The following is a 23,933-nucleotide window of genomic DNA, read 5'->3' as shown; positions in this document are numbered from 1 at the left end:
GCCGGTCGTTCCTCCTATATCTGTATAACTCGCGAACGAAAGCAAAATAGAAAAATTGTCACGAGCTAGACATCACCGTTGAGAGGTTAGGTATTTATATACAAAGTTTAGTTGAAATCTATTCTGTAGTTTAGAAGAAATTTCTTGATCGCCGCGAATTTAAGCGACATATTACCCGGCGATACGGGCCGAATATAAGGAAGTGTGAAATCAAGAATGACGGTAAATGAAAAAAAAACTAGCAAACGAAGTCAAAATAAAAAATTATAAGCTAAAAAATCACCGTTTGGTAGTTAGGAATGCATATTAAAAATTTCGCTCAAATCTGTTCAATAGTTTGGAAGAAATTTTTTGATCACTGCGAATTTCGGCCTGTTTCGCAATATACGCGTAACTCACGAATGGTGGAACTTTAAAAAAAAAATTAGGAGCTAAACATCACCGTTAGGTTATGATGAATACGTGTTCCAATTTTCATAGAGCTGCGTTCATTAGTTTGGGAGATATTACTTGATAATTGAATTTGGAGATTGGTTGTGCGACTGGCTACGAGTCAGGCCGTAAATTCGCCCGTGACGTCCTAGGGTTCTAGTGCTGAAACAGTTAAAACAGCTGAAAAACCTATTGCTTCACTAAATGGGGTTCTTTTTGTGAAATACACATTTGTGTTTAACCTTTATCTTTTAAAATTGCAGAGTACTAAATTTCAAGAAAGAGGCGTAAGTTTTTATATATATACTTTGGGGGGCGCTAGAAGTTTACTAGGGAGCCAAAGGGGGCGCCAGCCTGAAAAAGTTTGGGAACCACTGAATTAGGCGCTCTACTAGAGAGTGACTCCAAACGAGAGTGGTGTTTTTAGTCGACATTTGGTGTGCCGGACCAGCGTACTCAATCAACCTTACTACTACTAGACCACAGACAGCTATCTACTAACCAAGAATTTAAAAGCAAAGAATAGTCCACATAAATTCATATCTTTATAGAAAACGTTTCGGAGACCAGCTTCATCGTCAGTTCGTAGAATCTAGAATCACAAATCAGAAGTCACAAATTAATACATTGAAACCATAGAACGAATTGAATTTCTTTAATTAATTTAGATTTTTAATTCGATTTAAATTTTTAATTTAATTTATATTCTTAGTTGATTTGCGATTTAAGCATACAAGTGATATCAATTCTTTAATAGCTATCTACTAAGCGCCGCGCTTGTGTTGCATGAGGCATGGCCCCTGTCAATCGCTAGCTCGTCAATCGGTCAAGAAGCGCATGCAGAGGCTGCAAAGCGCCTCTGCATGCGCTTTGAGGCACTTGATTCTCGTGTGTTGCCCCTAGTGTGAACGGGCCTTTAGGAGTGCATGGCCCGAAAAAATCATATAGATAGGGAGGTGACCGAGTTAGATAAGTTCCTTTTAGGTTTGATATTAGATATGTATAAAATATATTTTCATTTAAAGAGCTCTTTTCTTTAGTTGGATTTAATAAAAATCTTAATAATCCTTTGAGTGAAGACTTGAAACAAAGACTTGATATGGACAATGAATGAACTGGATTTCTAGGCAATGAATTAGCTACAGGCCCAGCACCGTAAGCGGACGCGTCAACCCAGAGCTCTAGTTTACAAGCACCTTCGGAGTAATCGGGGTAAGCCAACTCCAAGTCTGACCAGAAGCAGGATTGGCGCTGCGATGAACCGATGAAGTTGCCTAACTATCACCAGCTGCAGGACTGCGCACCAGAAGTGGGATTTGTTTTCTTCTTCCTAAGAAGATTGACAGTCCAAAATAGAATGGGAATCCTAAAGCCCCTTTCACACAGGGCAGTAGATACTGCGCGCGTCAAAAATGCCGCGGCAGTATTTACAGCGCAATCTTTCACAATCACACGAGGCGCTTTTTACTGCTGGGATCTATCAGTCTTGCAGTGCTTTATGCACCATCAGTCCATCTCTATGTTCATGTAACAATATTTCTTTATGAAAATATATCTCTATGTGAGAATGATGTAAATACATCTCTATCTAGGAAATACCTATATATTTTATGGAAAATATATCTTTTATAAAGTATATCTCTATCACTTTAAGGAAATATATATTTAACAATGTATATGTTTATGTAACAATATTTATGTACCGATATTTATGTTACAATATCAGTCTATAATCTATCAGTCTAGCAGTGCTGTTTATTATGCACCTAAAATACGGCCCCCACGGGCGGCGCCCACTGTCTGCTGGGATCTGGCGTCAAAAACCGCCCAGTGTGAAAGATTACGTTGAATACCATTGTCCATTGGCATTGCAAGCTAAACTGTCGCGACAAATCTACCGCCCCAGTTTTAGCTTGACACACGCTGGCGTCAGGCGTCAAGTTCTACGCCGCAGTAAAAGCAGTCGTGTGTGAACAGCAGTGCACATTTCATATGTCCGCTAAGGTTCGGCAGTAAATACTGTCGGACGCTGGCAGTATTTACTGCCCTGTGTGAAAGGGGCCTAACTCCTAAGTAGAATGAAATTAAACTGAGAAAAATTTTAAAGTCTGGAATGTCTTTTAAACTTTAAAGTCTGAAAAAAATAAAACAATTGATGATAAAGTTCTTTTAGTAAATATTTGTTGGTCAGCATGCAAAATGCAAATACTATGTTTTTTCTTATTTAAACAAAAAATTTTTTGATAGAATTCATTCTCTACTCTTAAATTAAACTTGTATAAAGGAATAACTTTGGCCAAACTAAACCATTATTTTTCTTAAAGGTGCATTAACATGAATTAACTTAATAAACTCTGCTCACCAAGTAGTTGAGTAGATTCCTGAGAAGGTCCCAACATGGAGCACAGATCCTTTGGTGAAATTTTGTTGAGATCATCCCATAGCAGTGGTGATAAGACTTTGTGCCATATATCGTACACAAACACATCCACCAAGTGGCAGTTTGCCAGAGCTAGAAATGGGCTCAAGTTAGTAGCCACATAGTGGAGAGCTTCATGGACAGCCTCTCTTGAAGTCATTTAAAGGAAGGACCTGAAAGTACGATTTTTAGGTTTTCAAAATTTTATGTTAATATGTATCTAAATTGTTGGTGTAAAAGACCTTTTAGATTAACCTGTGCAATGAATGTTATGTGGACAGTCAAATATGCATATAGTAATTCTTTTAGTATTTGCCATAATAAAAACCATGACTTATCACTGACACACTGACATCTTTGCATCATGGTGGTAAATGAAACTTTTATGCTGACCTTCCTGTGGAAAAATCAGCTCCTGGTATTTACTCCGTAGTCTCATGGGATATTTTACAAATTTTAACTTGATCAGGCAATTAGAAATCCAGGGTGCAGAAAATTGGTGAATATCAAAAGATGTTTCTCTATGCTTCTGCAGCAAAATTTACGCCTTCTGAAGATCTTGCCGACACATTTGGATTGAAATTATTGCATATGAGAAATAACTTCAAAATCAGGGTTGGTGATTTTTTTTTATTTAAAAAAAATCAAAATCAATTTTTATCAACTCTTTTGTCTTTTTGAAATGTTATTTTTTATGTTGCAATTAGCCAACTAACAATAACAGTATATGGATGTCTAAAAAGGGCAGTTATATCTTTCAAGAATGGCTAAGAAGGTGTTTACCACTTTGGGACTTTTGAGTAAACAATTATTGATAAGTCTATTCATTAGCTTTGTAAAGTTTGTATGGAGCAAAGTAACGAGTTAAATAATGACCATTTAACTGGCTTCAATATACAACAACACTTCAGGAATGCAGATCTTCTGAACATTGAAGAGTCACGTAACAGATAGGTAGCTGATAGCACAGTGCACAACACTATCGATGGATCTACTAGTTTTATGTCCAGGTCCTATAAATCTACCAGACTCTACCCTCTAAACACACCAACTAGTACCTAATGACTGAGTGACTGACTCAGACCCTATAGGTGTAGGATGCCTGGGATCTGCAGTGGCCCCAGTGAAGCTGGGCCAAGCCTGAGCAGTGAGGATGTGGGTAGAAGTTGGGTTTGTTCTGAAGCAATGAGATGCACTGGGGCAGCCATGGCTGCCTGCCAGTACCCAGTTGAGTCTGGCAGATTTGGCAATGCGGGCAAACATATCACAGTGGAGAGTGCACTTTGCCACCTTGTTAACCCTTCAGTCAAGATGATATCCCTTAGGAGGGGGGCAACTAGGCAACTAAATCTGGATAGGAAGGCAGGTGGCCGTCATGGATCATTCTCTCGGAGGAGCGGGAGGTTTGGGTGAAGTCATGGGTCAGGAAGAGGAGAAGAGATGTGCCAACACTGCCAAGGACAGGGCAAGGGAGCCTTGAGGGAAAAGGGGAAAGGCAGTTGTCTCCATTGAAGAGTAGGGGGTTCGGAGACATCCCTGGACTTGAGAAGAAAATTTGATTATTCCAATGTTGTCTACTAAACAAATAACTTAACTATTTGAAATTGTGTCCTTATTTACATGAATTACTTTTTTTCTCTTTGCAACCTGGCTCTCAAGCATTGAAGCAAAAAGAGGGAAGCGATAAATATGTGTTAAAAATTACTGAATATAGAGTTTGTTATGAATTTGAAGACCATTTTTTTTAATCTTTTTGTGTCACTAAACATTAATGATGGATTTACTTTATCCACTACCTACTCATTTTCCAGGAGCCACTTAGTCCTAGAAAATTAATTGTGTAGTTAATATAAATCTCAGTTTAACACAACAGTGCCATGAGTTTTGATACCAAGAATGAGGCTTCTAGTGAAGATGGTGGATCAATGTCAATAGTGGATGAGTTCAACTGGAGTCTTCATGTGTGGCAAAAATCATTGTTTAATCAATCAAATTCAACTCTAAATTCATTATTGAATGCCAATAGATTTGACTATGTTCAAGCAAGATATGGGTAAGTACTTTAAACAGTTTAGTTCTCAAAACATTTGAATGAATAAGCTGCTATATGTATTTATTTAATGCCAAGCATTTTTTATTTACTATATATTTCCAGCTTGAGTAAGTATGTCTGATTTAGACAAAGCCATTGATTGCTCATATGTAGAATTAAATGGGTGATACTTAAATGAGTGGTATCTCACAAAAAATTCCTGGCAGAGTGATATATTATGTTTGCTCTCATATTACTGACTTCTTTTCCAAGCCTTCCATTGCATCATGATTATTAATTTATTTTTTCAGTTCTTCTGGTATGATGAATCCTGTTGAACATGAATCCCTGTTGCAATACTGTGAACAGCTGGACAACCAAAATAGTGGATCAGGAGGCAACCATGCTAATATTATACTACCTCTTATCAAAGATATGCCAAATGGTAAGTTTCAAGTATTCAAGTATAACCCTCAATTTTAAGTTTTTAATGTTTTTTGTAGAGCCTGGAATGCAAACATTGTGTTGCTGATATATGTTGCAGTAATTCTATTCACTATATATTTTCCCTTCAATTGTAGATTTGTAACCTTTTATATGTTAATTTTAATTTGTATATATATTCATTCCTACTCATTTAACTGCATTCTTACATAAATGAGTACTCGAGTTTTTTTCTAGTCTAGGTTTATTAAAATAATTTACAGTTGGACTGTGTTACATTTAATATCACAATAATGATATGTACAGCAATGATCTTAGGGTATATCTCACTCTAAAAATTTGTAGACAAATAAAACAACAAGCTAATAATTTACACATGGTTTTAAGAATTTATTTAATTATATATTGATGAATATTTGTATCATGTAAGAATACAATTGTTTCTACTGAACTAGCTAAGCTCGAGATATTAATGTGCATGTTCAGATATGTACATGATGGACTGCATGGAATATTCAGAATGATTCTCAAAGCCCTTTCATTGTAGGTTTGGAAAGATATTTATTTATTATTCTCATCTAAATTTATAACATGAAATTTGCTTTAACAGATTGCCTCAAGTGGAAGCATTCTCTCCCGGACTCTTTTTTGGATAACTTGAAAGAAGAAAGCAAGCGTTCCCTTGGGAGCACTCCTTCTTTCCTGCCATCTTCTTCAGCACTCATTGATTTAGCAGATGCTCTAATGAATCCACCAAAAGTAATTGTCTCACCATCAGTTCTCTTTATTTGTTGTGTGTGTAATCAAGATAAGTTTAGTGAAGCAAAAAATACCCTTGTTAATTTTCTACTTGCAAACATTCTAAACATTTTATTGAAGTTCCTGATTTCTCTTGGTTGGGCCATGTCTATTCAGTTAAAAAAAAGTTATTTAGTTAAAATTAAGTTTTGAGTTTGATTCTCTTCCAATAAAATTTGTTTTTGCAATGGATCTTCAGAAAATTTTCATTTTTTTTTTTTGTATACATGAAGAACCTTTATTGTTAGCCGAGATTCAATTTTTTTCTCACTAAAACTTTTGGAAGATCATTTTGTGCTTCAGTTGATACTCAAAATATTTGACTTGTTTCTATCTCAGATTACTGAAATTGTGCCACATCTTTTGTAGGAAGGAAATGATTCGGAAAATTTCTCGCCTAGTGAGATGAAAGAAAATGTTCATATCAAACCTCCATTGGATTCATCAGCACCTGCCAACCGCCAACACTCTAATGTCGGTAACAGCAATGCTGACCTTACAACCTCTCATATGGCGGACAATTTCAGAAGAAATCTATGCAGGGATTCTGATAATGTAAATAAACTTCATTTGCCTGGCCACATTTCTCCTGCAGCGCCTGAAGAGTTTCCAAGAAATAATTCTTCTATGCAGCATATTTCTTTGCAGGCTTACAATAACGCATCAAATTCCCGACACACTTCTGACATTGAACATTCAAGAATCCCTAATATTTACACTTTTAATCCATTATCTGCAAAGGATCCTCTCAGTACCGAATATAGTGAACACTTGAAAGCTAATAAATACAACTCCACTGGAAGAGGAGCACCTTATCCATGGCAGAAGAACACAAATAATTCCTCCCAGGAATTGGTGAAAGAGTCAGACTTCAGGACTGCCGCTCATCAGCTGGTGAGCTTCTTACTAACTTATAAGAAGTGTGATACAGTGTGATCGTACAGTGATCTTATTGTAGCATTTTTTTTAAAAGGCCTCCCACACTCACCATTCCAACAAAAAGGAATTAATTTTATTCCTTTTTGTAGCATTTGATTCACTACTGCGATTTGTATGTGCAAGAGAAAGAATGATTTAAACTTGAAGTATGCAGTGCTGATGATTTTGGCAAAAAAATGACCAATGATTATCCAGAATGTATTAGTTTTTCGTGTCCTGCAATATTTTATGTATTTTTATAAATATGTAACCTACAAAGATCATTAGTAGATTATTAGATTAGGAGGTGATTATTCCTGTTCATTTTTTAAAACATCCAATTGATTATTTTATGATTTGCATGGAGTGTGTGTAATATATAATTTCTATGCATTGCATGGGATACCTATTAAACTAGATACTTATTTTCTAATGCTTTGGGCATTTCCAGGTAAAATGCAGGGATTGGTTTTCTCTGTAATTGTATTTTCTCAGAATTTCTCTCGACAAACTCTATGCTTAGTTTATGTTATTTTCTTTGCTTAGTCACTGTAATAACTGTATTAGTTAATTGAAATGAACACTCCTCGTCACATTTGGAACAATGTGGTCGAGGCCAGGCAATAATGGGAGTGTTAAACACTGCTAGCACTCATTTGAATCATCAATTTTTAATTATTTGAGTATTGGGTCATAAAATAAGCATAGATGTGCCTCCTTTCTTTAGATAAATATCTAATTATCAAGTTATTTACACTTAATTATACTTCATGAACCGAATACCATTCTGTTCATTTATTGCACAGCGGCTGAACCAAGTGAAGCATTGTGGTGGTCGCGGTGGCAGCCGTCACGGCGGTCGCGGCTACCTTGACGACAGAGGCGCCCCAGGTGACAACACTGGCGGGTTGTCCGCTAGTCTGTACGGCAACACCGAGCGCCGGTCTCTGGGCACGAGACCAGGCGCTGTGTCGGGCAAGTTTGTGCCTCCCGTGCGCCGAGGAAACTCTGGTGACAACAACTGGTGAGTTGGCTTGATAGAATAGATCGACAAAGATAGAACAATACTTCCTTGGTAGGCTAATTAAAGTGCATTTCAGAGTAAATACCCCGCTAAATCTCTGTAATAGGTGTCAGTATAATTAGGGATATGTCGATAATTGACTACAATGTTGACAATCGACAATTTATGACAATTTATGCCCTTTGCCGCTATCATAACAATTTATGTGTGCAGATTGCTTGTTGAGTATTTTTTTATTAATTCATACACTAGTTAGATACTGATGGGAACAATGAAGCACACTGTATAGTACTTCTATCTCCAGCTTAACTTTGATGTAATGAATCAATTAGTGCAATACTTGATCTCAGTTAGGACTTCTGATGAAGTTTTTTTTTTGTCTTGTGGAAGCAGCTTTAGCTTGAGGTCATGTCATCCATGAACTCGTTCACTCATCTTTTTTTTTCCATACGAAACTCTTTGAATGCTTAGCTTTGATAATCCCTGCTATTTTAGAATCTCAATATATCCTGAGTCCCGTCATCTCCAATCACGTAAATAATGGTAAAAGTAATGTGTTCTTATAATTCAGAGACTCTCTCTAACCCACATCCAAAGTGAAACGCAAAATAATAATAAATTTTAATAAAATTGTTCAATTGAAATGATTAAATAAAAAAATTAAAATATTTAAGATTTTATTATATTTTTCAGAACTAAACCCATAATAATTTGAAAGTCAAATTCAAATTGTGAATCCAACCTTGCCTCTCTGTTCCTACAATGTCTTACTATTTTCCCCACTTATAGTGAAATTGCATTTGAACTTCCAAGGTAATATCCCGACACATAAGTATCGTGTAAACGCGCCCGAACCGTGCCAGCTAGTTATTTGTAGTGTCTGTCGCCAAGCATTCATACCCACAAATTTTCTAAAACATAAAATAGATTATATATAAAAAAAATATTACGTTTCTGAAGCTCAAATCCTGGCAACTAAGGCAGAAGAAACAGTGGATCAGTTTGTACCTAGTTTACATGAATTTCCTGTATCGAGAAAACCTGAAGTTTTCTAACCAAGTAGAACACTTAACATTAGTTTTGAAAAAGAGATACCAGTAGATTCGCCACGCACAAATGTTATTAAATTTTCTTATTAAATTTGCCTACTTTGAAACTTCGTTCCTAAAGTAGGTTCTTCGGCAATTTCCAATTGACTGATTGTAATTCATATTATATTGTTGCTGACAAACTTTGAACTTATGGCTGCTAATTTAATTAGATATTGATTTTCTTGTAATAATTTAAGCGAGGACAGTAATTTTTAAGGGTAATTAAAGTGAGCCTGCTTGACTCTTGATATACGGGAATTATCCAATGGTTACTTATGTTATTGTTTTGCTTTGCAGTGGTCAGAAGAGGGGCGCAGCGGCTGCGTACGGTGACTCCGATGACGGCAACGAGCCTGGGCCCTACGACCACATGATGGCAGACCCAAGGTTCAAGGTGATAAGCTTGATGCTAAATACATTCTTTTTTTTTATCGAGCATAAAAATTTTTTGGATCTCATTGTGCATGAAAGCTGTTCATTTAAATCCATGTAATCTACGAGATAAACTTTGCTACACTTTAGGAATAGGCCAAAGCTGAATTATGCTATATTTGCTAGCTCTGCCGTGTAGTGTAATGAAGAACTGATTTTTTTAATCCAAATGTAAGTTAATATCGAGTCAATATATAACTCTTTCATTATGTCTCGATCTCGCTTTCTATTCTTCCATTGTCAATGCTATTTGTACGTTTGTGTCCTTAAAAAATAAATTAATTAAATAAAAGTTGAGGCGAGCAGGTGCTCATGGTGAATGATTTTGAATCTACACGAACATTCCTTGTTTACTCTAACTCTTCAGTTTAATTATTATTCCCTGATATGTGAGGTGAGGGAGCATGTGTGAGAGAATGTATTGTTATTATGTGTAAAGATTTTCATTAATTGACTACATGTTTATGCTAGATACGTTATTAACTTCTTCAGAACATCGACAGCAAGATGGTTGAGCTCATCATGAATGAGGTGTTGGACACCAGCCCTGATGTTCACTGGGACGACATTGCAGGCCTGCTCGATGCCAAAGCCACCATCCAGGTGATGTCTTCATTGTCTTGTTAAAATGAGTGCAGAGTAGCACCTTCTATCTGCTCTGTCATGTGGTACTGTTAATGATAAGTGAGTCGCCACTCTGTGGGTACTGCACTTAATTTACTGCTCAGCTCTGACGACCGTATAACCCTGGCCAAAAGTACGATTTGCAGGGTTCGCTTACCATATAATAACTATAAACTTACTTTAATCGCGCTCGAAAGTTTTCTTCTGTAAAAAATATTGTCCATATCGATCGTTATTATTGAAAGCCGGCGACGTAAGTGCTGTGGCGACTGTGAAAGTGTAATTGACGCTCCTTGATGCGCATTTCAAAGCTACTTTACATATAAAGTATTACAATACATGTCGTGAGTCTTTCACTTGCATTTTATTGAAACTACAAATCTCAATGATTAGGTAACAGGTAAACGTCTGGTCCTGTAGAAAAATGAGAAGACATTAGAGCAAGGGAATCAACTCGCATTTTCACACATAACTCATAGCACTGATTTCCTCATTTTTGTTTCATTTAGTAAAAATTTCGTTTTGATGTTGCAAAACGTTTCAGTTAGAAACAACTCTCGAATTGTTAAAATATTTGCTGCTCGTACCTCGTTAACACCTACCATTGGTCCTACAGGAGGCGGTCGTGTGGCCTATGTTGCGGCCAGATATTTTCAGCGGCCTGCGTGGGCCTCCTAAAGGCGTGCTGCTCTTCGGGCCTCCTGGCACTGGCAAAACTATGATAGGTGAGCTGTACACATCCGTTCTTATACGGACTTATTATTTTGTCCAGTTTAACTCAACTTTCAGTTCGTGATTGCATCACCAAAAAATTTAATTGGAATTTGAAAAAATATTATGCCAATAAAATGTACCATATTTTTTTGAAAATCTTCTAAACACAAGCTCCGTCACTAGCTCAAAATGCAATAATATAAAGAGTAATCTAACGTACGACTAAATTTGCACAGTATAGATTAAAATTTGTTTTATTTGAGGAAATCTTTGGACATCCATCATTTTAATTGGTTCTTTTGGCTGGTTGGCAAAGTTCATCATTGTTAATCCCTCTTTTGTATTACGGCACAAGGTAAAGCAATAGCAAGTCAGAGCGGCGCGACGTTCTTCAGCATCAGCGCGTCGAGCGTGACGAGTAAATGGGTGGGCGAGGGCGAGAAGATGGTGCGTGCTCTCTTCGCTGTCGCCAGGTGGTGCCGCCATACACTCTTATGCAGATTTGTTGCTTATACTGAGTTAGATCTCTTTAATTGAATTATTATAGTGAGATTTAATCCTCTTCATCTTTTAAAGAACTGGCCTGCTTTTGTAATACTCATCTTTGGTTATTCAACTGATATTTTAGAGAACTGAGGCTGCACTGTATCAAAACTTCCTTTAATAGACGTTGTGGCCGTTTTTTCGTTTGTGATTGGTGGGTTCCCCTTAAAAAGCCGTCAATGATTACCTGAAAGAGTTACTAACTTGCAACTTTTTTGATAGTATGGCCCATGGTTCCCTGCTAGTGAGCTTAACTCCTTGCAAAAACCTGATCTTACTCTGGTAATCTGTTGCTCTTCTAATGAACAGATCACCTCTTAGAAAGTTGTGGCAAATATTTTCAGTTCTCGAATTAATGGAGTTTTATATTATCAGAGTGAAGAGTCCCAGCGTCATCTTCATCGACGAGATCGACTCGCTGTTGTGTCAGCGCAGCGATACTGAACACGAGTCCTCCCGACGCATCAAGACGGAGTTCCTTGTCCAACTTGTGAGCTTCAATGATATTTCTTTGTTAAAAATTAGCAATTTTCTACAACGAAGTGTCTGAACTTCATGTTATGCTTCTTCTTTGCGTGATGTTGTGATATGTACCCTGCAAAATATTACAGAAATAAATAAGTAACTTTTTTAAATCTACTATCCCAAGAGTAGCTGGAGTCTTGGAGACTCGTTTAACCACTGACCACCTCATGAACATATCCATTCCACACTTACTATGGATTATACATAAGCATGATCGTTTGTAGTTATGTCTGATCGCAACACAGCTTATTACTCTTCAGCCCATGCTCATAGGTTATCAAAATAGGTAATATACAGTATGATGACAGGACGGTGTGGGAACGTTGAGGGAGCAGGTGCTGGTGGTTGGGGCCACCAACAGGCCGCAGGAGCTGGACGAGGCGGCAAGAAGGCGACTTGTCAAGAGGCTCTACATCCCCTTGCCCGACCAGCAGGTTTATACTCTTGATTGAGAGTATTTTTAGAAGCGCAATACATATATAGTTTTTTCCCCTTTCAGGTGGTCAATTGATCGAATTCGCTTCCGTGTGTCTCTGATTTTCAAACTCTTGTATTCATAGATATTACTGATTTTTGTTGAACATAAATCCCAATGAACGTAGCTTTTGGAAAACTGTTTTGGAAATGATTTTTGTGCTCTGAATTAGAATTCCTTTGAGCGGTCAGGCTTCGTTTCTGTATATGAGTAAACGACCTTGACTTTCAGGCTCGTCGTCAACTCTTGGAGAAATTATTGAGCTGTCAGAACCACACTCTGACAGCGACGGACATGTCATGGGTGGCAACTGAGACCGAGGGCTTCTCAGGTGCTGACGTGGCCGCCTTGTGCTCCGAGGCTGCCATGGGACCTGTGCGCGCCATCGATCCTTCCCGCATGAGACACATCGCGCTCGATCAGGTACGACTTTCCTGCCACGTCGTAGTCCAAACCAGCCAACTATCTTCGCCTTTTATTAGATGTCTCGATTTTTCTTCACGCAAGGTGCATTTTCCTGTTGGTGGGAGCCCTCAGATTTCATTCATCTCTCGATCCCTCAGGGGCAACTATTTTATTACTTTTCAATACAATTTTTTAAGTACATTTAGAATTCGCATCGAAACTCTAGTCCATCAAGAGAATTTTGCGGTTGGTTACATTAAACTGAAAATTATTACAACATCTAATATATACCAAATAAATTCGTCTATTTTTAATTTTTATTTCTCGTTTGATCCATGTAAAATAAGCAAAATATTAATTCCACACACAAAAAATGGTAATCCACAAAAAAACACATAATACTTTATAAGAAGACTTGAAAAGCTTTAGGTGAACCAATATAAATTACTTATTCGATTTTTTTTTGGGTCCAGGTGCGCCCTATTGGCATCAACGACTTTCGTAAAGGAGTGAGCAGCGTCCGCCCTAGCGTGTGTCAGGACGAACTGAAGCTTTACACTGAGTGGAACTGCAAGTACGGCATCACCAGAGCTGCCGGGCCCTGAGGGCGAAAAACATTTGCTACACCTTGATCTTGCTCAACGATCGATCCAGGATAACTTTTGGGAAGGATAACCTTGCTAAAGATTATCCAATTGATATAATGAACTAGTCGTCGGGTGAGGGTCCCAAAGGTCTTGTTTCGGACATGCTGTTATTTTTCTTATCTCCTTTCATATTTACATAGAGTAAGAGCTCAATAAACATATCAAAAATAAACGAATAATAAATCTATTGAGGATTATATTTAACTATTACTAGTTGCGAAAACGTTGTTCCAACATGTATAGTTTTGCTAGATTGTGATCGCAAGAATACAAAACAAAACCATTTGACGTAAGTTTGGAAATAAAATATTTTATTATCTTGAACTTTCATTTCCAATTTACGACAATTGTTATGTGAGAAGATTAATAGCGAAAATAATTACTTGTACATAGAGAGATCAAAAGAATATTGAAGCTTGGCTGGTTACAGCTGGCGATTAACCCTCGAGTGTAACATTCCAAGTTGATACCCAAACTTTAAATTGTGTTTTCAATGTTTTAATTTTGTACAATTCTTTATTCACGTATGTGCTTATTCTTTAGTATGTATACAAACTTTGAAATGTACCGCGAGTTAAATAATTCAAGTAATAACAATGCTGCGAGAGGCAAGAAACGGTGTCTTTGATGTATTTGTATGCTGGTCAATAGCATAGTTATAGCAATATAAGTTGGTTGAGACGCCACTTCTCACGGCCGCTCGTGTTCAATAGAAGGAAGGACGACACTCAGAGCCGCTCAGTCTGACCACCACGGGCGCGTCAGTTGTCGAGTGATGCAAGCCGTCGTCCTCGTCGCTGCGACTACGCAACGTGGTTCCTGATCAGAGTTACATCGCTTTTAGTATATTTATTAGCGCGATGCCTACGGTCACACAAGAGTGACTGCAGCAGACAAAGTGTTAGCTCGTCATCATGATACGTAAACGGTACTGTGAGCTCCGGCTCCTGAGAGGAATTTGTGAGCAAATAAATTATTTCTTCAAAGTCTTATGCACATTCAACATGTTTTGATATTTTAATTGCAATTATTTCGTTAATTACTTACCGCCATGCAGAATTTGTGATGGTGAGACGAACTAGAATTGTAGTTCCTTTGTACCAGTCATACTTGGGTGTAATATCCTAAATACGCGAATTTAACATGATTACGTTAATCTGAGCAATCGTCAAATATCAATACGTTAATTTGGGTTATGAAGCCATGCTCAATACGCATGAAGTTAGATATGCGTAAGAAACTTTTACTATTTCTTGCCGTTCACAGCGGCTATATCTACTTACAACGGCTAGTCAGGCGCAGTAGGACACGATGTACAATATAGTAGGCGTTTACTCGGTATATTTTGGTGTTGCGACACATGGAAATGTTCTAGTTAGTGGTTAGTATAAATTTATTGAATTCATGACTACGGCTTACAATATCATTCATATTACTCAGACCTTCACGTTCTGGTGCTTAATAAACTTATATGCTATCAATGGGGCCTCACTAGAATCGCGAAGCAATCGATGAAGATTTTACAATAATTATAAACTTTTGTTGTTTTATAAAGGCTTCAAAAAATTACAGTAACTGAAAGTTACAAAAAATAAAAGCAACTCAACTATTTGAATTGGTAGGAGCTTAAATAAATAGCCTTCATGCATCGAAGTAGGCAACCTGTTTTTCAGGCCTAGAGCGGCAAATAAGCGTATACATGAAATGAATCCTGCTAAGAAACCTATAAATGTACAAATCTACAAATATTATTAAATGCAGCTAAATGTACAAGTATACTAGGAGCACCTCTAGGAACTAAATTAAATATCAATTATAATGCAAGAACATAGTCAACACCCGAGGAGTTCGTAAGCGGCAATCATATTCTCTTGATTATCATCGGGTTGTTGATAATCAATATTTCTGTATCCGAAGTATTGAGTGCAAATATGACGACATGTCAATGATATATACATAAAAAAGCATATCGGGCTCCACCTCAAAATTTCGCGGGTTGGGACTGGTCCATATCATAAAAGTTCGCCTTCAGGCAACAATTTTGTACAGGCTAACTTACACCTATCTTCCGTATGAAACAAGATCATTTCTTTGCCAAAACAGACGCATCATATCATTTTCGTATAGCGTCTGTTTTGGCGTATAGCGCATTATACATTCTTACGTCTAAGTGATGTTTATGATGGTTACAATATCTACAAGTCATTCTTCATTTACATACGTAATGATTGCAAGGAGAGGAACTTCTGTTCTATTACACGATATTTACATATGTACTATGTTTATCGTACTTGCTACAATTCCAAGTCGGCAAATTTCTCCGTGCATGATTTAGACCGAAGATATTCGTTATTATTGACAGTTTCTTTCCCAAGAGAAGGTCGAGGTGGTATGGCTGGTGGAGGTCCACACACAGAGTTTGCTTTAGGTCTATTCCTCTCGCTTAGTGTGGATCGAGGCCTGGGGATTGGAATGATAGCAACGCTAGTTTGAGTGGAATAGGCAGATGTTTTACGCGTGTTTATGCTGGCATTAGATGAAGGAGCGGGAGGTTCAGTGGAGTTGAAATTTGGATAGTTTTCAGAAGGAATGAAATGAGCATTGAGGAACGAAGCACTCAGAGTCAGAGGAGGTGATGGGGAGCCCATGCTTGAATCAGTTGATTGTGAAGGAGACCCTAAGCTGGATATACTCGTGTTAGTATCAGGAATGGCTTTTTCACTTTTACGTGATTTTTGCCACGAAAATGATGGTGCCATGCGTCGAGCCATGATGCTTGCACTGGAGTCCAGATTACTCCACTTAATGCTACGAACCGAGAAGGAACTTGACGAGCTCGAGGCTGGACTTGCCCTCGCGTGGTCCAGTGCTCGAGGACCGCCAAAACTTTTGCCTCTGCTCGATTCAAAAGGTTTTTCTCCTTGAGAAGAAGAAGTAAAATCATCAGACACAGTCGTGTTGTCTGATAAATTAAACGAATTAAAGGCTAGTGTACCACCAGACTTGGCGTGGCCAACAGAAGCCTCGCAACAACATCCACAAAGGCGAGTCCGTACGGATTCCAGAATCTTCGGCTTCAAGATGAAGATAAGGAAGATGATGAAACCCTGTCGACGAATAAGATTTATTAGTTAATGAATGAGGTAAGCAATGCTACAACATGTGTAGGCAATTTTTGCTGTTGTGTGGCATCATGTTGGCGGACTATGAAAATATCTGGAGTCATCAAGGTTTAACAGAGTTTTCCCTCTAACTGGTAGCATGTTGGAGCTGAAACGACTGCTACGGAAAATAAATCCCATTAATACGTACATGAATCAAGGATTAATTTTGGCTTAAGGATTGAGGTGTGATGGTCAATGGGGAAAATGATGATCACGTTCCACTCTTAATGAAGAATTATTAATTAATCTTAATAAAAATTAATTTATAATAAAGATTTATTTGTGGAACAATCTCACATTCGAGCTATCCATTTGTCAAAAATCTCTAAGATGAAATTAATCAGCGAAAACTTAAAATCGGTTGGCCGAATTTACATTCTCAACTTTAAATAGAAGCTAATTTCTTAATGAGTCCCAAATTGATCAAAGACTCGTTTCTTTATCATATGACAGAATATAAATAGAAGCGCGGGGAGAATGCTCTCAAAGAAACTGAATGATGAGTTCACCCACCATTTCGATTAGTTTTCTAATTATTTCATTGTACCGAATGCTCCACATCCGTAGACATACTCTCTTTAATAGTATAAATGGCCATAATAATAATTTATAATGTGCCGATTAAGAGATGAAGGCTTGATCGCTCGATATGTACAATGTACATGTCGAATTCTAAATCTTGCCTAAGAACAACATCTTGAAAATTCGAGAACCCATCTTGTTTTTAACTATTTTTGACAACTAAATTAACGCTCAAACAAGCGGATACAACTTATCAAATTTAATTCCAATTAATGCAAGATGTTACAGAGACCATACCTGGAAGCAATTGATGACGTCACTGATATACCAGACGGTGCGGGGTCCCAACTGGAACGATACGATCTCTGCGACCCAACTTATTCCCATCACCAGGAACAACTGCAAAAAATTGTGAATTAAAGGAACTTTTTTAAGGCCTTTAACCTTTATAAACGTTGAATTTTTAGTTCAATGAACTAATGGTATTTCATAACAACCTAAGTAAGTATTGACACCGATAGTCTGTTTCAGTTAGTTCGTTTCTTTACTCACTTTCAAACACACAAGCAATAGGCAGTTATTGAACATAAATTGCAACTAATTAATATCAAGTTTTCATAAAAAATTATGGGAGAATAATTTTAGTCGTTTGGTCCCACCTTGAGAAAAGAAAACAAAAACACAAAGAAATGACATTCAGCTAATTTCAATGGGCTATAATTCTATTTAAGCGTATAGACATTCATTAGCAACGAAGTTCGTTGCTCGCGAGCAAAATTCATTTCTCATCTTGCTTATTTTCATTTCATTAATTCAACTTAGAGCGATTATAATTATGAAACCTCGGCTAGACTGCTGAAATAATTCGTTAAGAGTTGAACGGATTGTCAACATCCATTAAGATTAAGCTAAAAACAGCAATATTATCATGGATGTGATAGCAAATTTACTACTCAAATCAATGAACGGAATGAAGCTCATTGTTCCGGCGTTTGTTAGCTTAAAACTTAAAAAATTAAGAATACCAAAGTATGATTGAAAATATTGATTGAATATTAATATTGGATATATTTAAACCGTATTGCTCATCTTCGGATATTTTCCATAACTAACGTACCTACTAGTTTTCTACAAGCTCTGATGGCCAGAGACCCAAAATTATATAAAAAATACAAATATAATAATTTGATTACAAATAAATGCCCAAACCTTGAAACAGAGTCTAAGTCGCTGCCTCGTCTGCCGCTGCGTGGTGCCCTTGTGGCTTTGTTTGACCGTCTGCAGGAGAGTGCGGACGGTCAGCACGAAGAACGCCAGGTCCGCCACCAGCAGCACGGCCACGGGACCGAAGAAGTAGGCCCACTTCGCGCCGTTGTTGTGACTTCGCGTGACTGCAAGAAACAGTTCCTTGAATTAATACGTTTAATTAGCAGCGGTTGATCTGATTCTGTTAGAAAAAGTCTGATTCTGAGAAGTAGAAACGAAAATTAATTTTAAAAGTATATTTTCCTGTACATAAGCGGTGGCTGATATACGGTATTCCTTCGTGTTTGACCAACTATAGTCGCGTCAAGTAAATCTGCCCTAAATATGCTCAAGAAACATACATATTGAATACAAAATAAAAGTTACAATATGGCGGATTACAATTCAAAAAAACCATGTCAAATCAAAACGTCCTAATGTTGGTTCAATAAGGTTTCAATAATGTACACATTAAGCTACCCCAACACCTCATGCATAGTTTTTTTCGTCTGTTAACACCATGAAGCTTGCAGGTGTAAGACTTGCTCTTCATGTTTTGAAGTTAAATCATCATATGACAAGCGCGTAGTTGGAAATAAGGCAATTCTTGGATTTAAATTTCAATGCTGAATTTCGAATGATTGATTAGGCAATATTTTTTGCATGAAATATTGTTTACAAAGGAAACGTATATCATGTGCGGAAAATAGCCAAGATCATACAATTTATCTTGGTATCTCAAAACATTAATTTTGACAACATTAAAAGTTTGAGTAAAACGAAAATTTTCTTTATTTCAAAACATAAATATTGACAGCATTAAAAGTTTGAATAAAATGGACATTTTCATCAATCTTACAACTGAAGAAGCAGGAATAAGCCCCAAACTTGGGCTTGATGTAGCAGTTGCTGATGCCAGGCGTGAGCTCCATGATGAGGGCGACGGCAGCGAAGACCAGCGGCGAGCACCACGCGTATAACTGATACCACAGCCAGCGCCTGCCGCTGCTGCTGCTCTCCTGCCTGCCAATACAACACGCGTGCGATGCTTCATAATTGCTCCATAAATAATTATTTGATCAAATACAATTATTTGGTCAAACGAAAGTACAACGGAATGTTCAATTAATGTAAATGTCCTCTGCTTTAAAGTGGGAGTAAGAATAAGTAGAATAAGAACTAAACCTTTTTGAAAAAAGCAAAAAGCTTTAAATGAATCGTGTTCATTATAGTAATTAGCCGTTTGAAAAATGTCAAACTTTGATTCTCTGATTGATATTAAACGGGCCCACATCCACAGTATATAGTTCCTCAACTGTCGAATCGTATTGAGTGAAGTTAATGTGAACTTTAACAGTATTGAATCCTTTGGTTTTGAAGTAATGATACGATTGTCATACATCAAAACAGACTTGAAACATAAGGAACCAAATAAAATTATAATATTTTTAATAGATTAGATAAAAATACAGTCGATTCAGAGGCCTTGATAGAAAATACCTCAGACGCAGTACCAAAGAAAAAGATTAACCTTGCCCGCTGGGCGACCTAGAATGATTTCAGAGTTTGAAATTCATTGTCGTACTCATTCAACAGTGTTCCGAAATGTTGTCAACGTACCTGGCACATTTCCACCACAGTTCGAAGCACAGAACATTCAGCCAGAAAAATGTTGCCATGAAGAAAACGTACGTACAGGCACCTGCAATACACTACAGGTTAGTGATATTTATTTGATAAATTAATAGCTGTCTGTGCTTGTGAAAGAATATATCAGTTGGCAAACTGCAATACAAGCGATTTAGAAACTGTCTTAAAGGCTAGACTGGAGGAATGAACTTGCAAGGTATTGCAGCCTCATTAAAATCACATTTTCAGGAACTCGACTAAGTTATTAGTTGGATCAGTAGGGCAGCTATATATAAATGCTTAAATTAAATCAAAGATGAAACAAATCGATAGAATATTTATAATTCAATCTTTTTTAAACAAGCAGCAGCGTACCGAGGGCAATACAAGCGTTAGGGTTGGCGATGTTGATGGGGTCCGAGGCCGTCTTGATGATGATGAGGCAGAGATAAGCGAAGAACAAACTGAACAAGAAGCACAGCAGGATCCGACCCAGAATGCTGTGCCCTAGCTTGATCTGAAAATAAATCATACACAATAAATACGGATATGGAACGCGCTGCCAATAGAATATGTCGTTAACATTATAAAAAATCTGGAACGTAAAATAACTTTAAGCATATTTTATAAAAATAACTCAGTACTCACTGCACTGAGTGACAGAGAGCGCATTTTCTCGTCGACGAAAACTTGAGGTCACGGACGGACGGACAGACAGACAGACAGACGGACATGGCAAGCACAATAGTGCATTTTTTCCATAAATGAGAAAATTCGCTAATAATACCTTGATAATTAGTGAACTGAATGATTGAAAAGCATGAGCTGCGACTCACATTTTTATTTAGTCCACGTTGAGTTTGATCAGGAACTGTGAGGTACACAACGAAAGAAACGAGAATAAAGAAGTCCGAGATGGCCAGGAAAACCGAGTAGACATAATTGACTTCTTCCTTCTCGGTGGAGGTTATGCCGAGGTGTCGCCAGTCTTCTTTGAAGCAAAGTACGGCCCCCGATACGATAGAGCCATCGATGTCTTCAACCTTAACAAATGGGCTCATGTTTCAGCAGAGTTCGAGCGCTAAGTTATTAATGCAAAAATAAAACTTGTCCCAAAATTTTAGTGTAAATGGAACTTATAATTTGCACAAAATTCTCCTTTCTACAATAATAAGACGTATTGCAGTCACCAAAGTTCGTCTTCATTTCGATCAACTTTGAGTCGCATCACGGCCGTTCCTAAGCTTCCCCAACGTCTACTAGCGGAGTACTGAGGAACTTTCACATTTCGCACAAATTTAATTCCTCTTTCGGGCTACAACCTTTCAACCTCCCCGTATCTTGAAGCTTGTAAAATCAAACCTGCTCGTAGCAGAAGTCGCCCTTTGGCACTCTGAAGACCTGCTCCTGCTCGCACTCGTCGGAGTTGATGCTCGTGTAGCGCAGGTCTCCCGAGACCAGCAGCTCAGCGCGCTCAGAAGGCGACGTCAGGTACTGGTGGCTGCACGATGGGAACCCGATGTCGTAATCCGCGTCCACTGTCTGTAAAATAAGGTCATAGACTAATTTTGTTTTAAGGTATTGGTAACTGTGCGATGAGAACCCGATGCCTTAATCAGCATCCAGGGTCTGTGCGAATAAGGTATTCATTTTACTACTTAAAAGATAAGTCAATATTTCTATGCGGTGAGATACGTTGTGATCCAAGGCTAATTAAATCTTACTATAACTGTACCATGAAGTTCACAAGGCATGACAAATATCAAACAATTTCAAGTGTCCACACATTAGAGAAGAAATAAACGTGGCAGAATCAGGCAAGAAGTAAAATCAAACAAAGGAAATTATTTATTTGTGAAATAAGAAAAATCTACCTGGATAATAATACGATAAATTTAATGGTGAAATAAGATAGATCTATCGAAGATAACGAAGCATAACTCACATCAAGAGCCGGCGTGCCGTTATTGTGGTGCAGGAGGAGCTCAGCGCCAGGCAGCCTCTCAGGGATGCACGTGTGCATAGCGCGGTCCAGGAGCGTATACCTGACGGGTACAGAAATGTTCTGTAACAACGAGCGCTTTAGACGTGAACCTTACAGCGTCCCGCGTGATGAGCGCTCACGGCGTGAACCTTACAGCGTCCCGCGTGATGAGCGCTCACGGTGTGAACCTTACAGCGTCCCGCGCGATGAGCGCTCTAGGCATGAACCTTACAGCGTCCCGCGTGATGAGCGCTCTAGGTGTGAACCTTACAGCGTCCCGCGTGATGAGCGCTCTAGGCGTGAACCTTAACAGCGAGTCGTCTTATTCACAGCTGATAGATAGTAATATTTATCTAAAAATTCTGCTTCGTTCATCATGGTGAGAGCATACACATTATTGAACAAACACAGAAAATTCACTTGCAAACAACTTTTCTCACACGACAGAGCAATACGCATGGTTGAACTATATAAGGTTGACCCACGATAAGTTCCGTCTTTCAGTTCAGCTTTTTTCTTATGTCACTGAGATCGAGAAACGTAAACAAACCCGTCATTCCCATGACGGATTGGTTGACTGGTTTGATCGCATTTCGGTGATTGGTTAATGCTCGTGACGTCACCGAGATCAGTGACGTCACAGGCGAACAACGAACTACATCCGCAAAAATGAGCTTCTGATGGGTCAACCTTATACTAGTTCAACCATGGAGCAATAGTGTGCAAGTGAATTCTTGTCTAGCAAGTGAATTCTGTCACACGACAGAATTCACTTGCTAAGATGCGGTATCTCACCTCGGGCAGCACTTTGGTATGCAAGGTTCCTTTTGACAGCCGGGCTCCCTGAGACGCTGCAGCGTCAGGGCCTCAGGCTCGGAGAGACACACGTAAACCTGAAGACGAGATGCTTTCATGGTCATCGCTTCACTATTAATGGATGCTAAAGAGCCAAAGAGGTGTTCTACAGTAAATAGTTTGAGGAAACTAGATAGAGCAAAAGAAATTAACGTTTATATTTTTTGCGTGGCCAACTGTTTACAGGAGGGCAGTAATATAAAACAAAATTGAACGAAAAGTAGATAGATTCACGTCAAATGTTCACAATCGAAATTAACGAAAAGATTAAAAAAATTAGGAAGCGAAATAAAAATGACCACTTACTAACAAGAAAAAGCCCTCTAGAATAATGAGACTAATTTAATGGAAAGAATCACGAGGGACAAAACATTAACAAATGTGAGTGCTACAAGTTCAAGAAAATTACGTACTGAAAATTTTTTGCTGGAACAAAAAAAAAAAACAGTTAAAAAAGACGTGAAAGACACGAGAACTGTAGAAAGATGGACATGAGATAAAGAAAAATTTGATAATTCTTGTAGAAAAGAAAAAGGAAGGAAAATAAGACTGAAACAAAGGAGCCCAGTAACTAACAGAGGGCAGTAAGGTCTGGTCGGCGTAGAAGTCTTCCAGGCAGTAACTGCGGGGCGGGAGGAACCTCTGCAGGAGGGGCAGCCAGAGGTAGCCGTCAGAGGCCCGCACGTAGAACTGCCCTTCCTTGAGCTGCAGGGCGTCGCCGCGGTCGTCGCCTGAGCATGTCTGAAACATGAAATTTCTCTCATTTATCATATTTTCAAATCTTCAATAACATTATTTGAATCATAAGAAAAATCACATGACCTTTCAGGAGTAAGGATGTTTATATTTATTGGCCAACTCTGACTGAAATACCGTAGTAACAAAGGTACTTGTGTGTACTGAATTTAAAAAAATATCTTGTAGAACGCAATGTATTTTCAACCCGGCCATTTTTTACAATGCAGACATGAATGCATTGATGTGAAAATGTACCGAATATACTTCTACTTT

At 38.1% G+C, this 23,933-nt stretch overlaps 2 protein-coding genes across 4 annotated transcripts in view; one reads left to right on the top strand and one right to left on the bottom strand.

Moving 5' to 3' along the window:
• The first annotated feature begins 4,660 nt into the window (after positions 1-4,660).
• LOC108681919 (fidgetin-like protein 1) lies at positions 4,661-13,840 on the top strand. The gene is made up of 13 exons (XM_018171001.2): positions 4,661-4,904; positions 5,195-5,328; positions 5,938-6,086; positions 6,495-7,019; positions 7,850-8,067; positions 9,456-9,552; positions 10,083-10,193; positions 10,831-10,939; positions 11,284-11,401; positions 11,847-11,961; positions 12,305-12,430; positions 12,703-12,894; positions 13,350-13,840. The coding sequence occupies exons 1-13, from the start codon at positions 4,729-4,731 to the stop codon at positions 13,479-13,481; spliced, it is 2,202 nt and encodes a 733-aa protein (XP_018026490.1). The 5' UTR covers positions 4,661-4,728; the 3' UTR covers positions 13,482-13,840.
• A 61-nt stretch (positions 13,841-13,901) lies between these two features.
• The window catches only part of LOC108681918 (G-protein coupled receptor Mth2), a 91,009-nt gene continuing 80,977 nt past the window's right edge, over positions 13,902-23,933 (bottom strand). For 2 of the 3 annotated variants that reach the window (XM_018170998.2, XM_018170999.2), the window contains 11 exons: positions 23,499-23,663; positions 22,863-22,960; positions 22,029-22,128; positions 21,446-21,625; positions 20,920-21,126; positions 20,459-20,600; positions 20,075-20,156; positions 19,314-19,477; positions 18,419-18,600; positions 17,507-17,608; positions 15,556-16,630 (listed from right to left, as the gene is read on the bottom strand). In XM_018170998.2, the coding sequence (XP_018026487.1) occupies positions 15,818-16,630; positions 17,507-17,608; positions 18,419-18,600; positions 19,314-19,477; positions 20,075-20,156; positions 20,459-20,600; positions 20,920-21,126; positions 21,446-21,625; positions 22,029-22,128; positions 22,863-22,960; positions 23,499-23,663 (2,235 nt within the window). In that variant the 3' untranslated portion in view covers positions 15,556-15,817. Of the gene's footprint in view, positions 14,343-15,555; positions 16,631-17,506; positions 17,609-18,418; positions 18,601-19,313; positions 19,478-20,074; positions 20,157-20,458; positions 20,601-20,919; positions 21,127-21,445; positions 21,626-22,028; positions 22,129-22,862; positions 22,961-23,498; positions 23,664-23,933 lie in introns of those variants that run through there. The other variant, XM_018171000.2, reaches the window with a different exon arrangement.

The sequence above is a fragment of the Hyalella azteca genome, unplaced genomic scaffold (genome assembly GCF_000764305.2).
Source record: "Hyalella azteca isolate HAZT.00-mixed unplaced genomic scaffold, Hazt_2.0.2 contig15286, whole genome shotgun sequence".
Classification (NCBI taxonomy): domain Eukaryota; kingdom Metazoa; phylum Arthropoda; class Malacostraca; order Amphipoda; family Hyalellidae; genus Hyalella; species Hyalella azteca.
Note: the sequence above shows the minus strand (reverse complement) of the source record. Positions and strands in the feature narration are given on the sequence as shown.

What these genes read in the sequence shown, in the direction of transcription:
- LOC108681919 (XM_018171001.2), top strand. Translation starts at nt 4,729, where the DNA reads ATGAGTTTTGATACCAAGAATGAGGCTTCTAGTGAAGATGGTGGATCA. An exon ending in TATGTTCAAGCAAGATATGG is followed by an intron (nt 4,905 to 5,194) that starts GTAAGTACTTTA and finishes TTATTTTTTCAG; the next exon opens with TTCTTCTGGTATGATGAATC. An exon ending in TATCAAAGATATGCCAAATG is followed by an intron (nt 5,329 to 5,937) that starts GTAAGTTTCAAG and finishes TTGCTTTAACAG; the next exon opens with ATTGCCTCAAGTGGAAGCAT.